This window comes from Arctopsyche grandis, chromosome 10, assembly GCF_051622035.1.
Source record: "Arctopsyche grandis isolate Sample6627 chromosome 10, ASM5162203v2, whole genome shotgun sequence".
In the NCBI taxonomy this organism is placed as follows: domain Eukaryota; kingdom Metazoa; phylum Arthropoda; class Insecta; order Trichoptera; family Hydropsychidae; genus Arctopsyche; species Arctopsyche grandis.
The window spans coordinates 6,439,342-6,456,425 of record NC_135364.1 but is presented as its reverse complement, the minus strand read 5'-3'; the positions used below and the strand labels follow the sequence as shown (position 1 = coordinate 6,456,425).

The 17,084-nt window shown below is 32.6% G+C and overlaps 1 protein-coding gene across 1 annotated transcript; it reads right to left on the bottom strand.

The window, feature by feature from the left end:
- Window positions 1–9,745: 9,745 nt before the first annotated feature.
- LOC143917575 (putative odorant receptor 92a) lies at window positions 9,746–12,604 on the bottom strand. Its single transcript, XM_077439125.1, has 6 exons — window positions 11,977–12,604; window positions 11,116–11,212; window positions 10,937–11,038; window positions 10,699–10,787; window positions 10,564–10,630; window positions 9,746–10,455 (listed from the first exon to the last, which is right to left on the bottom strand). Exons 1-6 carry the CDS (start codon window positions 12,129–12,131, stop codon window positions 10,396–10,398), a joined length of 570 nt encoding a protein of 189 aa, XP_077295251.1. The 5' UTR covers window positions 12,132–12,604; the 3' UTR covers window positions 9,746–10,395.
- Window positions 12,605–17,084: the final 4,480 nt, after the last annotated feature.

Sequence of the window (17,084 nt, the reverse complement as noted above, 5' to 3'; positions counted from 1 at the left end):
GCCTGCTTCACACATTTGATCATGTCTAAAGTTGACGTTGGTCAGCAAGTTGATGTAGCCTACTTTGACTTTCGTAAAGCCTTTGATCAAGTCAATAATGACGCTCTTTTGATCAGGTTAGCTGAAGTGGGTTTTTCAACGCGTCTTCTTAAACTCTTTGCTTCTTATCTTAGTGATAGGAAGCAATTTGTTAGATATGGTCTTAATGAATCTCCTTCATTTTTTACTCGATCTGGTGTTACTCAGGGGTCCACTTTAGACCCATTACTATTTACAATTCTTATTAATAACCTCCCTAGAGTTTTATGTAATTCATCATGTCTTTTGTTTGCTGACGACGTTAAATTATTTTTTGATGTCAAGAATGAGAGGCAAGCCTCTCTCGTTCAAGCTGATATTAACGCTGTCTTGGAGTTCAGTTCTAGTTTAGGCCTTGAACTTAATTTAAACAAATGTGCAATTATGAGCTATGGACGTGCACATTCGCTCTATTGTCACGGATATTCCATTAGATCCGTCTTGTTGAAGCGTGTGAAATCTATTGTCGATTTGGGTATCACTTTTGATCCTCAGCTCACCTTTCACAACCATATCAAGAAAGTCGCTGACGTTTCCTTTCGTCGACTTGGATTTGTTTTGAGATATGCAAGATTATTCTCGCTTGCTTTTCAATTCGCTTGTGAGAAGTAAGCTAGAGTATAATGCGATTGTGTGGAATCCGCATGAAGCAAATTACTCTCTGATGATTGAGAAAGTGCAAAAAGCATTTCTTCGTTTCCTATATAGGAAAGAATATGGGTATTACCCATATCTCTACCCCACTCCTTTCCTTTTGGGCATGCTTGGGTATAATTCCCTTGAACTTCGGAGAAACTTCTCATTAATTCGTTTCGTTCTCCTGCTCTTACGTGGTAATACGTCATGCCCGTTGTTGCTGGAGCAGTTGGGACTTTATGTCCCTAATCACTATGTGCGTGGTAGACATCATCTTTTGCTGGCTGTACCTCCTGCCCGCACAGTCCTTTTTCGAATGGCTCCTATTCCAAGAGCTATCCGACTTCTTAATGAAATCGTTGCTGCCGAGACTGAATGTGATATTTTCCACCTTAGTGAGCGTAAATTGTCGGAAATTACTCTAACCCATTTATCTGGTAGTCTGCGCTCATCATTGTTTTCATGATTGATTGTGATTTATGAGTGAAATTTTGATTAACTCTCTTCCATTTGGGCCTTACAGGGATGTTTTGTATTTGTAGTTGTTTCTTACATATTTATTGAAACTGGCTGTAGGTGCAAGGCATTCCTTATGCTATATTTTATTTGATATTATTACTTTATCTGTTATTATTAAATGCTATTTTTTATGTTTATGTATGGATGTATTTATGTTTATGTTTAATTGTTATTTTGTTTTTTTTTCTTTTTTGTGTTATATTTTTTGACCACTGTGGCGCTTTAGGAATTCCTGTTATGCCACAATGGTCTGTTTAAAATAAATAAATAAATATTATTTCATTAATCGTTAAATTCTTACTATTTTCTAAATTCACGCTATTCCAAAACTAAGGCATGGCAACTGCCATGCCATGCCCCTCCCCCCACCCCAAATGACGTCCCTCTGGGCCTTCGCCCCCGAGGCTTTCGAAACCTTTGAATCGAAAAAAAATCGAATCGGCGCCTATGAATCGAAAATATAAATAAATTGAATGTGTTGTTTACGAACCAACCAACGAAGGTTACATACATATATACAAGGTCTCTTTCGAAATTATAAATTATATTATATAAACTTTATTTTATAATTACAAATTTTAACATATTTACATATGTATGTACATAATACTTTTTTAACATAATAAATTGAAAATAAGTAAGAAATTGAAAGATAATTTTATTTATTGTGATCCTTGTGCATGATGTAAACTAGCGAGTTTTTTTTTTATATTTATGTACGACTATTATAGTATGGCGAGCGTTATCTCAGACTGACAGACAGACAGAATATCGATATTATACATATAAGCAGTGGCGGCTCGTGGATAAGATATCTGGGGGTGCTGCGGTTGATTAAAAATAAAAAAAATGTTTATTTGGATTATATTTTCCTATTAACATCAAAATGATCAAAATTAAACATTATATGTATTTTATTTCATTATAAAATTGATTCTTCTGTCTTTTTTTCTTGAAAAAAGGTCTATCACCTTTTTGTTAAATTTTTCACTGTTCATAATCATTCTTTTTCAATTACAGCATAGACAAAGCTGTTAATCTGTCCTAAACCATTGTGTTTCTTATATATGTATGTCTTTGTTCTATTTATTGATGAAAAACATCTTACTGGCTCAGAGGCAGTTGAAGTTATAAGCAGAATTTGAATAAGTTTTGTTTGCAAAAATAAGTTTTAAAAATATTAATATATCATTAATACTATGCATTTCTCTCCTTGAGTAAAACACTTCTAATTCAGTTTGAAGTTTTTCTTTATCTAGCATTCGATATGATTCAACGGTTAGTAGTAGATCGTCCATTGGCATTTTCTTTCAGTATTTTTCAAAACTTCTTTATTAAATAATTAGAAAAAGTATATCTTTCTTTTATATCCTTAATAATAACATCTCACATATTTTTGGCTCCGATAATATGTGCGATAATATATGCATCACATATTTTTGGCTTCTATTCGCTTTAAGAATCTCATATTTGTATAATGACATTAGTAAAACTTTTTATGTTTTCTTTAATTGAAAATGCATCGATATTACTAGATTGCATTTGGTTATAAATAATTTCTAGATGCGGCATTAACTTATGAAAAAGTTCTGACTAAAATAAAAAAATTTATTCAGTAAATTGGTAGAATCTGTTATTTTTTTATCAGTATTTTCGGAAGAATATTTAAGTTCTTGAAAACATTGGCTCAGCTTCTCTTGATTTTGATACCATTTTAAAGTGACGTGTAGAATGTAGAAAGTGTAAGAGGTGTAGAAGGAAAGACAAAAGGTGCAGAAGAAATGAGGAAAAGTGAGGAGCGTGTCGAGTGCGCGGCGCGCACACGAACGCAACAAGAAATGTGTATAATACTGTTGGGAGTGCAGTACCGATCAAGCTTCTAGCTGCCCCCGCGCCCCTCCTTCGCCCACTCGGCATATTCCATCGAAAACCGTACTGCACAAAATCATAAACGATGCCTCACTTTCTGATATTAGTACCGCGATGTATGATCATTATTGGATGTATCGGTGTGCGGGTGAGCTTAATACACGCTTAAATAATATTGATATTTTCATATAATACACATACATTTATGTATATAATAATATTAAATTTTTCTCAATTTCCTTGGGGGTGCTGCAGTACCGCAGTGCGTATGGACGAGCCGCCACTGCATATAAGTATATATGATGACTAAATGTAAAATAAAATTTAAAATTATCATATAATCCAATAAAAGTTTAAAAAGATTTCTATAGATTTGTCCAACTCTCATCTATCTCGATTCTTTTTTTTACATACCTCTTTTTTTTATACTTCACTTACGATTACAATTCAGGAAAAAAATTGCCTAAAAAAATATCCGATCATTTTCATACTTTACCATATTGTTCATTTTGGTCATCAATATAAGTAAATGTATCCTCCACCATTACAATGGAGAAAAAATATCGTTTTAGACGCGTTTGAAATTTGAATTTCTGAAAAGTGCCTGACGTTATTCAGTTTTTAGTTTTAAACATAGATGGCGTTAGTAAAATAAAATTATTGGTATTTTATTCAAAATAATAATTTTATATACAAATTATAGAAGAGGTATGTTTTTAAAAAAGTTTTTTTTTTCTTAATTAGTAACAATAGACGAAGTTATTACAAAACTCTTATTAGTTCGCTTTCGCAAAAGATTTTTTGAAAATCCCCAAATGATGTCGCAGGATTATCTGTAAGTTTCTAGCCTAGTAATGAAAAAACAAATATTTATCATTTCTAAATATTCTCCATGAAGATTAATACACTTTTGCATGCGTTGGAACCAATTTTCGAAGCACTTTTTGCAATCCGATTGAAGTACCTCCAAAACAAGCGTTTTGAACGCTCAGCCGCTTCTTCGGGCTTCGAAAATCGTTGACCACGTAATTTATTTTTTATGTGCGGGAATAAAAACAAGTCATTGGGTGCCAAATCAGGGCTGTATGGTGGATGATCCATCAATTCGATGTTTTGAGTGCTCAAATAGACGGTTGTTTGAGCTGATGTGTGAGAGCTCGCATTGTCATGATGGAGAATGATTCGACTTTGGCGGTTGGTTTTCCTTATTTCTCCGAAGACTTCTGGCAAACAAATGGTTGTGTACCATTCAGAATTGACCGTTCTACATTCCACCAATGGTACGGTTGCGAAATTTCCAGTTTTTCAGAAATAACAGGCGATCATTTGCTTCGAAGTGCTTCGTGGGCGAACAACTTTTGTCGGGTTCGATTCATCTTGGAAGTCCCACGCGGTGGACTGCTGTTTTTTTTTTCAAGCTCATATGCATAGATCCATGATTCGTCACCCGTGTAGATGTTATACACAGCATTTGATGCACCGTGATTACATTTTTGCAACATTTCCTTGCACCAATCTCTTTCAAACAAGCCTCTTTCTGCGCGTTTGACTGAAAAAATCTTTTTTACGGCCAAATGATCATGCAATATCTTATTGATTGGTGTCATACTAATGGTCAAGAATGCTTGAAACTCCCGGTATATCACATGACGACTTTCTTTTGGTTCAGAGACGAGATATGACTTTTCTTATACCTTACAGTTAATTTAAATTAAAACCGAAAATGATGTTTGAACATTATCCTAAGCAAGTGTTATTCTGAAAAAGTCACATATTCTGTTTTAAATTGTCTCATTTTGAAATGTATGAAAAATGATTTTATTCTTCACGTTTTTGGAATTTTGATTTTCCACGGTCCGCCTATTACTGTTCACTACTAAAATCTTCAATTTTATGTTATTTTTATATTCAAAGGTTATTCAGATGACATTTACGTAATTTATTATTTTTTAGCATTAATTCGCGAACTCCAGTTTAAAAGTTCTGGTTTTACCTTCCAGATAAAAGGCAGAGTAACATATTGAAGACTGTTTCAAAATATCATTACATTACTATTATTAATTTAGAAGTAATCAAAACCGTAAAAACAAATTTATATATGTAATAGTTTTTTAAAAACAAGGCTTTTCTATGTATAAAAATATAAATCTCGTAAAATATCGCAGATTGATCTCTTCGAGAGTTGTAAACAAAGTCCGACTTTCAGACATGAATGTCAACAATGAAGTCTCGGCGTTTGGCCATAAGACGAATATTGAATTATAATATAAACATTTTTTCATTCATTATATATGTAATTTATTAGTGAAGTAAAAAAAAATCTGAAGGTGGCGGAAAGTCAAACAAGTCAAGGTTACTGACCGCTAAACGTCAAAATGTCCAAAATGTTTGCATTTTTAATCGTGTCTATTACGATTATTTTCCACCTTCGAACTATCAGAATCCATTTAAATTTCCATCGTTGACCAAAACGCGCAAAATGGCAAAGCCTCAAAACGATCGGAATACTTTAGGATTAGATACTAAATAGTTGTTTTTTAAATCGGCCCGGACTCCGATAAAAAAAAGTCTCGCATTTCCGGACTTGAGGTGACAACAATTCACGCTTCGAATCGGACTGTAAAGTGTTAAAAGAGTTTATGTAAAATGACTCTATTCAAAAAAATTATTATTTTTATTTTTTCCTTTAAAAATATAATTTGTTCAACAGTCAAATGCATAGAAAAAAATATTTGCAGTAATATTCATATTCAATCATTATTTGTCCTTTGTTATTTATGAGACAAAATAAAATACATCGATTAATTTAAAGTACATCAAATGTTCATAGTTCAATTGTCCTCGAATATTATCACTTCCATTAATTACATGACAAATATATTAATTAATACGTCATAAGAGATGATAGTTCATCGGACTTATCACTAGCATATTTATAATATTACACAACAGTAATCACACCATAATATTGTAAATTTTTTACATCACCTTTTTACATTACCTTGATTATTACATATGTATGTAATAATCAAGGTACATAAATTTATTTAAATTTTTATGAAATACAAGTTCTTATCTATTGCTAAATATCAAATATTATATGGATATAAATCAAATATTTTTTCAGTAGCAAGCAAAAAATATATAATATATACATACATTGACACTAAACTATCTACAATTCTACAATATTTTTATTGAATAAACACACAAAGATGCATACATTCATATATGTATATAAACTGAACTTACATAATGTATTTATTACATCACATAATTATTTTACCGTCTCAAAAGTTAACACTTCACAAACCGGCTTTTTAATTGGCGTCTTGCGTGATCCGAACGCTAATGACCGTCGACTCAAATTACCACTCGCAGCTACGTATCATTTGTATAAGTTCACGCCGATAAAAGAGGAAAAGAAACTGTTCGATAAAATGTTGGTATTAAACACCGAAAATACTGCGAATACTTATTTCTACACTTGGAGGCTGAATCTAGGTCATCTCGATGGTAAAATGGGTTCATTTAGGCCGGTGAATTATTCACGTGATCGGTAGAAACGACACACTGGTGAAACACATCACCCAGTTGTCCTTTTTGTGTAGGAAATTGTGTAACAATGCATATTGTAGTACTTTTGGGTATTTATATCAATTATTCTTACAGTTGAAAAAAACATAAAGTTGCAGATATATTATTATTTATTTTTCAACATTGATCTTATCTGCAGAACGGATGATTCATATTAAAATTAATTTTAAGAAAACTACTAAATTTTGATTTTAATACCAATTTTAACCAAAAATATTCAAATATCTCCGTATAACGGTCCACAATCAAGTGCATTTGAATTTGAAAAACAAATATATAACTCGGTTTTTTTATTTATGTAAATCTAATACATAATTTCGAAAGAGACTTTTTAACTATGTATGTAAGTATGTTAATATATTTGGTTGGGAGCATCTAAAACAAATCAAAGTTTCTATGACGACGATATCGATAATATTGAATATCAATTTTTTGATTCAAATAAATTTATTAAAAAAACAAATGAATATTTAGTATTAGTTTCACCATGTTTAAGTTGTTTATATTACAAATACCGAGCGAAGCCGGGTAAAAACACTAGTATATAATATATACAAAAATGAACGCGATGTGGATATGTTTGTGACGGACGCGTGGAGACACAGCCAATCAAAGTCACAGAGGCGCACAGCCAATCAGAGTCAAGTGGTCGAAGAGACGCGGGATGCGGGGTTGCGTGGAAGTGGGGGGGGGGTGTGGAGCGTGTGACATGTGCGACGTCAGGCCGACCACAATTGACGTCAGCGATGTGAACGTACACACATACACACATCCACGAAGGTACACACACATTCATTAATCATTTCAAATGGATGAATAGGTTGGATAGGTGAGCGTGTAATGCGCGCACTCAACTTTTTACTAGCCTCTTCTAACTTCGCTTTTGATTTTTTCGTCGGTCGAAATTTCGTTTCTTTTCCACACTCTTCCGATCGTTTTCAAACTTTGTTATTTTGCCCGGTTTGATCATCAATATATGTATGTGGAAATCAAACCCGCCATTACGATGGTGAAAAATAATCGTAATAGACACGTTTGAAAATACTCCATTATCATCATCGGTGACGTCTATTTGCCGTATTCATCAACGTTGCTGCATTTTTCCACACTGTTCCGATCATTTTTTCCCTTTTCGCCACCCTCTCGTTATGTCAGATTTTAATTGTTTAAACGCCTGTAATTTTTTCTTTTTTCACTCTATATTTTATAAAATTTGTAATATATGCCCTCATTATCTCTCATAGAACTATGTAGAACTCTTCAACTAGTCACAAGTAATGTTGTGGTAATTCGTGGTATTGATTAACTTTTCTAAACTTCGGAAAACCACGGGATGGACACAAATCTCATAAAAACGGAACTGTCCCGGCCAAAACTGGATCTATGGTCACCCTACTGATAAACCACTTCTACAGTTAAATTGCTAGAGACTTGTCTGCTGCATTTCTGTCAACAAACATCCAACTCTCTTGCACTAATCTCTCCGATTGGCTACAGCAACACTACTTAAGTATTCCCTTATATATATTTGGGAGGAAGTGCTTCCTGAATATGGATAATCCAGTTTGGCATTTGAAAAACTTCTTCGTTCACACCCCATCAGAGTGCGAGGCGAAACAAAATAGCCTCAAAGCAACGGTCGACAGAACGATATTTATGGAAGACCTCAGCACTTGTGATTTACCACTCAAATGAAGGGCTTGCGATTTAAAGCGGTCATCGTCAACTGGTGACCTTTGAATGGCTAATAGTACGTGACTCCGTTTGGAAATATTTACAAACATATGAAATCAAATGAAGCAAAATTTCAAATGTACATCCAAATCTTGCACAATATTATTTTATCTTAATTTATTCAGACTTAAATAGTAGAACGCGACCAAAATATAAAATTGACTAAAAATTCAGTCTCTAGTGACATAGTCGAATTAAGTCCTTCAGCAGTTTTATCAGAAAAGCAACCTAGCTCTTCTTCAAGAAATGGAGATGTAATCGAACCTGCAGTTACGGATAATACGGCGAACTTAATGCAAACTGATCATAGACCTTCTTTCTCAGTCATTTCTGGTAAAGTGGTCAAATCATTTCTGAGGATCCTGTTTTACGTACAATTTATGGAAAAATTCAGACAAAATTGAATAGTATATCTCGTCAGAATTGCAGTCTTGTAAATTATTGGCGTCAAGTCCTTCATCGTGCTATTAGTGTCATATTAACATTGGCTAAGAGTAATTTGGCATATCGATGGACATCAAGATTGTTTTGTTTCTTCTAACATCCAGGAAATTTTCTAGTTTTTATAAAACTTATGATCCACTTTTGGAATATATGTAAAGCAGGTTTTGTGACTTATTTGAGCGCGAAAATACAAGAACAGATTTATGGAACACCTGTAAGGAAATAATATGTGTATAAGAGGGGGGGGGGGGGCACCTTAAAATATTTTGCGGGGGGGCGCCTGGAATTCACTTTACGCCACTGGTTCTGAGGTAATCGAGTCCTCGTATTCAAAAAGTTATGTGTAAATTATGTGTTATTTTAACAAAAAATATGGCTCTGAATGATGTTTGATACACAAATCAGAATATTATTTAGATACAATTTATTTATAGATAACAATTGGCTAGTACCGCGAAGGGAACAGAATTAAGATGGTAAGTCCGTGCAAGTGAACGCCGCGTCCGACCATACCATAACAATCCACTACCACTACCACTTATAAGGTAGGGCCGATTCTGATTTCTAAACTTCGTTAATCCGTGTGAGTAATATCAATATGGACAACAATTTGTATTTATTGTAATATAATGGTTGATATTTTTAAATTTCAGGTATAAGATTTTAGAGGATTAGAATTAATATATTATATGTATCTACATGGATTCATCAATTGTTCAGAATAGCTAATGTCTAATATTAGTGAAAATATACATACATACATACATCGAATATCAATATTTACAATTGTACAAATGCAGAATATTCGAATTTATTGATTTAGTGTGTGGTTAATCTTTTAAGGACAAAAAAATTGTAAGATTTATATCAATCTATTTTAAATGTTTTTATTTTCATCAAACTTGAGTGCAGCTACATATGTACATATATAAAAATGATCTAAAACTTTTACAATACATATACATATTAAAATTCTTCGAATTTAAATATCCAACCAAATTTAAAAGATCAGTTGTACTAAAATCACTGTCTACGATACAACTACATATATATGCCAATTACAAACATACATATGTTTATACAGGAGAGGTTTGTTTTTAAGGGCAACCGGAGCACTACCCCAAATACATTACTTCTAGCTCGAAAAGAAAAGAAAATTTGTACATATATTGTTGGTGACTTGTCAAGAGTCAATAAGTGTTTCATTATCCCACTCAAAACGCGGTGAGCAGAGCCGGTTCATAATTCAGTTCGGGGCAGTCGTTTATCTTCAGTGGTCCCGTGGTCGCCAGCTTCAGTTTACCTGCTACTCAGGCACTTGCGATTAATACTATGTGTAGTATGTAAACAATCAGAATTTATTTGTATGCAGTGCTTAAAAAGTCGGAGAGCATTTCGTCAAATTAAATAATAATGAAATAATGAAATCAAAACATTTCATAAAAACGAGCCAACTATAATACATTAAAATTCACAGTTGATAATTATTTATTTACATATTCGAAACTTATATTTAAATTATTCTGGATCGTAAATTTTCCTTAAAAGTGTAAAGTATGACCACGAAGAACTTGCAATCTGAAACAAATGAAAATGAAATTAATATTCCTTATTTTAAACAATTCCTATGATATTTTTAACGCATAAGTACAATACGAATGTATTTTGAATGAATATTTTGCATACCCTAGTAAATGTGTTTAATGATATCATTGAAAATTTCATAGCTGTAACGTGAAGAGGTCTATCTGATCTGTTAAACACAAAATGAAATCATATCAATATCAAACCATAATGATATTTTACGTATATTCAACGTACCTAATCATTAATATTAGCATCGAGCGTTTGAAACCAATACTGCAATCGTACCATCTACTATTATATGCAGCACCTGATAAACCAGTACTCTGTTTGCCAAAAAAAGTATGATTTTTGTTCATTCTTATATAAAATATTATATTTTTATATATATATATATATATATATATATATATATATATATATATATATATATATATATATATATATGTATGAATGTAAATGCATAAATATATACCTTTTCAATCAACAGGTTTGCGTACCATGTCACCATGAACACTTGCAACAGTGTAGAAAAAGTTGAATACAAATATTTCACAACATTAGCTAAGCCCATCACCTATTACATGAAATATACGTAAAAAAATTTCATCGAAATTAAATAAATATACTTTAAAATTGTATATTAAGCCATACAGTTGTTAAGAATCCCATAAAACAAATGATAATTGATCCCGTGACCATATTCAATGCAATGATGAAACTGCAAGCACTCTCAAGACCTTCGGTCATTCTGTGAATTTAAAAATTGGTGGTTGTAGTTTTTTTTTATATAATAGTATCAATTCACAATTCCGAAAATAGTAGCTTTTTAAACGCGAAAAAATATATACGGGAACTGAACCCAAAAGATATTGAGATGAGTTGAATGAAATTATCAGGAGATAAATAAAACAATGTACATATATGTTACAATGAAACTGTTATTGTCAGTGAAATTATAATTTCACTGACTCGAGTAGTGAGTACGGATATAAGAATAGAATTTATGTATGAATTCGAATTATATATATACGTACTACCAACCCTTTCAACGTAATCTTCAATAAATAAAACCAACCCCAACTTAACTTAACCTAACCTAACCTTAAAAAAAATGCTGCGCGCTAAGATATAATATTATGATATGTTTGCTTCCACATCCAGTCCCACACATGCGGGATCAAAAAAATCCAAATCGAAACAGATGGTGGACCTAGAGGAGAGTGGGAATGGACATGAGTGGGGTTGCGGGGAGGGTGTGTGAGCGTGAGTTTGACATTGGAGTAGGGATGGAGAAGAACGGGGTTGTGACGTGGGGTGGCGCGATTCGTATCGGCGACGCACTATCATCCAACTGTCAAAAATTATAATTTCACTAATAAGGGCCAGTGAAAACGTAATATGGATATGAAATTATAATTTCACTGTGACAAGAAGACGGATTTTCATTAAATTTGTAGGTATTATTATAAAATAAATAAATAAAAAAAAATTAAAGTGATGTTAAATTCCTACAATATCAATTTTTCATGACGTTTAATAATATCGTTCATTTTCTGTTTCAATAACGCTTCATTGTTCACCACGTCATTATAAGTCCACTCCTCTGGAACAATATTTAGAATATCATCTTGAAGAATCTCTAGCAACATAGCAAGATGAGAACACATTAACTGGAAAACGCAATCTTGTGCTACGAAACCCAATGCACTAGAATATCCTGAAACAATCAAATTTTGCTATAATTTACATAACCCAAAGTGCACATACAATGTACATCATAAAATATTGCAAACGTTCGACCGTTGAACCTTTGATAGTATGAGTGACTAAGTCAACTAATCTTTCAAAACAGCTAATTGTTCTTTTATATTTTTGACTTAAAATATTTGAACCATTTCACTCATGCACCGAATGGCCCAATTGTCAACTTGGTATCTGCTACATATGTTGTGTAAATTTAAACAATCACCTTCCCACACCTGATAAAGGTAATATATAGGATATATTTTCCTCATATCTACAGGATACCAAATGTTATATGGAATTAATCTGACGCATTGACCCTTTCTGATGTACTGGATCAATACAGCGATCAGTGGGTCGAAATTATAAAATGTTAAAAACGATATGTAAACGAAGAATATTGCTGAAATTAAGCATAGCGAATGAGTTAATAATTACCTGTAAAGTCAAAGTTACATGTATGTAATATTCAAAATGCTCCAATGAAAATCTTGATAGCAAAAAAATAAAACTGACGAAGATATTTACAGACCACATTATATGTATGTATATGTATGTACTGTTATGTACCTCTCTTATCAATGTAGTCGACTAACCAGAAGGGATAAGACACACCATTGATCTGTGGCACACCTAATTTATTAAGTAGCACCATTGATTTGGCACACCTAATTTAATAAGTAACACTAACTAACCAAAATTATACGACACGTGTCTTCAACACTTCATTGTTTTAAATGAGAGTATATAAACTCGTTACTGTTAGAATTTAAGCTAATCATCACCATCGACTGCGAGAGTGGTAGTCATCACCATCGAGACTCCAAGAGTAGCAGTCAACACATCAACAGCAGAACAAAGTTAAAGAGTGAAGCAAAGTTAAAGTGAAACAGTTCTACGTATCTCATTTAAATTCTCCGTTCCATAATTGAATTCTTCCAATAAGATAAATGTAACACTTTAATAATAATAAAGAAATCTTGGTTAGTTAACCAAGTAGTTTTAAAAAAGGAAAATTTATTTATTCTTTCATTGGAACGTGACAGTACATATTAGGTATATTGCGGTATCCAGACTTTAGCACGAAAGACAATAGCGCCCCGATGTAACCGTCTCAACATAACCTTATTTGAGATGTTGTTTAACCTTGAAAACGGGAATTCCCACATCAACAACGACAAAATCGATATTTTTATCTTATATTTTGGTGCGGTTTTGACACTGAGTGCTTATTGCTAGTGTGGTTTTGTTAGTGCGCGGCTTTGTCGCCGTGTGGTTTTGTTTCTTGATATTTTGACGTCTTCGGCCTTATACGCACATGCGATTTTTTTGTCGTGCGCTCACTTTGTCGCAAAAATAGAACTTACAGTTTAAAATGGTTCGGTGATTATTGGCCACAAAATGCTCGCGGAATAGTCACTAAAATGTATATAACGGAACATCTGGCAGCCGAAAAGTCCGTCATACTAACGATAACTATCATACTACATAAAGAGAACTCGAGTGCCAAATATTCTGTATTCGCGATTTTCATGGCAACAATTGTATTTTGGGCAATCGTGATGTGACTAATAATCCAATTACCGTTTCAAATACAACTGCGCGCATATGCGACCAAATAATCACAGCCACGGTTTCTGTCACGCAAGAAAAAAAATCGCGTGATCGACAATCGCAAGTGCGTATAGGGCTTTAGGCCCTTCACTTATTTCGGTGCTTTTGTTCCGAGTGCAATTGACTGGATACCATTTATTTTATATAAAGGATGACGAATCTGAAATTCAATAATACGATTTCTTAAAACATCCTACATACATATATGTATAATGGGAGCAAATAGGTAGCACAGATGTCAGGAAATCCCTAGAATCCAATTAGTGATTTTTTATATGCAGAGATTTCAGTTTTACTATCTCAGATGCGTTATCGGGATGTCTACAGAAAGGTTCCCAAGAAGAATATGCTAAATGGACTGGGGAAAAATAGATTAGCTCATTTTGTGAAAAACTCCTGGAGGCTGGAAAAACTTAGTTGAGATATTGGATCACGACTCTATATCTATTGAAGAATTGAGCTTACTTTTTATAGTGAAATTCAATCTTTTAATACATCGTTCTTTGATATCGAGCACACTTTGTCTAGAATCTGGTGGCGGCCACATCTTACGCACATCTTCGAAGAAACTTCGTGTGATATTTCTACCCGTATAAACTCCGACTACCTTTACAAGTGCTGAAATTACGTAATTCCACCATTAATGATGAAAATACAAACTGGACCTTAGAAATGCTATCGATAAACAAAAATAAATTTCATACAAACGATAGAAAACGAAAAGCACATCATTGTGTCGACAATTTCTGAAAAATCCGTTCCCCAATTAATTGACGTGTACGTAATTTCACCTTGTATAGTTTGAATCACGCCAATACATGTTAAAATGAAAACGATATTATATTTTATCCATGAAAATATGTTCATTTTTTCTTTTTTATAAAACACACGTAGACCAAGCAGTATGATGATGGATTCTGTCAACCTGAATGTTTCGGCAAATTCTTCATCGATAATACTTTCCATTGACATTTTTACAATCTTGTGATATGTATAATACGAGCGAAAATCTACTACGAAAATGTCAGCACAACTGTCCACTCAAGGAAAGACTACCGTATTTTATACACTACGATATGAATCATAGATTTTGTGAAATCTCAATACTTTTTATTTAAAATAAATTATTTAGTTCCTTTATCGAGTATACTTTGATTCATTTTTGATCAAAGAAGATATTCAAATGAAACAATTCCGTATGTTAAAAGTGCTTTGAATTCTAAATGTCTCTCTCTCTCTATATTGAAATTTTTTATATTTTCATTTCCTTTAAGAATATAATATAAGTGTAATTTAGTCAATTTTAGTGGAAAAAATATTTGCATTAACATTTATGTGCATACATATGTATGTACTATGATAGACTGGAATGAAAAATACGAATTTTGTATTTTCTAATCTAGTCGATTTATCTTGACAAAAAATTCTTAAAAGTGCGTTTTTTTCGTATACATATCTCTTTTTCAAGAATAGTTTCGATTTTTTTATTATTTAAAAAACACTTAATATTCACCTATTTAAGTTTATTTTGATCGGTCGAAGTTTTTACATATAAACAAAAATTCGAAGTCACCATTTCGTTCAAAAGTCCCCATAAAAATCGTGCCTAGTTTGCAATGTTTGTTAGTATGGGAAGGCAGGGTACTTTTCAGAAAATTGTTATTTTTTTCAAGTTCTCGTTATTATTTTGAAAATAAAAATCATTGAGAGTTATTTTGGATCTTTAATCTTTAATCTGATTACAAAAAATACTGAAAAAATTTACGAATATTATGAAATGTTCTGTATTGAAAATTACTGAAAAAAGGCCATAATGATATGTTTTGACGTAAAACATTTTTCGTTAAAATAGGTTATTTTGGCCTCCCTATATTTCTTGAAATTCGTAATTTTTTCGGTATTATTTGTATTCAAATTAAATATATATTGTTGCGTAGGGGTGGGTGGAGGATCCTAGTCAAAGGCCAACGGTCGTTTCACAGCATTTATTGATGATTAAGGAGATACACGCACTGGCAGTGCTCAGTCCAGAATGACCTGATATCGCCTACGTACCGCCTTATAAAGGGTAGATATCTCAGGACGTGTAATCTGTTTACCTGTTGTATAGTCACGTATTCGGATATGTATTCCCCCGGCATTGGGTCTCCCCGTACCGATTCTGAGAAAGGACAAATAACGGTCATTGTTTAGCCTAAATGTACTTAGAGTCCAGATATAATCCTGGAAGTAAGTGCAAGCACTTAGTTAATCCGTTAACAGATATCCGTTGGTGTAAGTGCAAGCACTTAGTTAATCCGTTAACAGATAACCCTTGAACGGTCACATAGACTCTGGGATTCTATTCGCTTAATCCGCGGCGTACGTAACAACATGTATATACACCCAAGAAAGCTTTCAGTGACTTTTGTTTTCAATATATTTACGAGAACATGAAAAAAATTACAGCTTTCTGAAAAAAAAACGCTCACCCCATAAAAATAGTAAAATAACCGAAACTATTTTTTTAAAAAGAAATATATGAAATAAAACCACATTTTTCGAGATAAATATGTACATTGGTTATAGGCACAGGACATTGTTCAAAAGCAATGATTTTTTTTATTTAACGTTCCCTTGATACGACAAAAGGTACGATGAAAATCCAAAAATCGTGTCTTTCGTTCCGGCCTATTAGAATAACCTTTATTTGTCTTGAGTTATTTATAAGAAATAAACATATCGATTATTTTAAACAACGCCAACAATTCATTTTTCAAACTATGCGGCATAAAATAATTAAAATACCCATCCATTATGAGTTTAAAAAATACCTAAGACATTGAACTAAAATAAAGAGAATTATTTGAAAATAGGTGAATTCGAAAGAACTTAAGTTTTCATCAATCGAATAAACCAAAAGCTGAATTGGTAACATTTCTTTATTTTTAAATTTTTAAAATTTAAATATATTTTAACTCAATTGTTTTTGTGGCACAAATAAAGACAAAAGCGAACTGTTCATCAAAAATCGTAACCATCTGATAAAATGCAAAGTATATACATTACTAACATAAATATTATCAGCGCAATATTTTGTACTCCATTCGCTAATTTTAGACCTCTTTTCCATTACATAAATGCATTTTGCCATTCCTTTAATATTACAATCGTTGACCTCACACCGTAATAAATCACTTTTTTCTATGCATTAATTCCTGACATTCCCCACTATGTTCATTGTGGAATATCCAACCCTTTACCTATTCAGATAATAAAATACG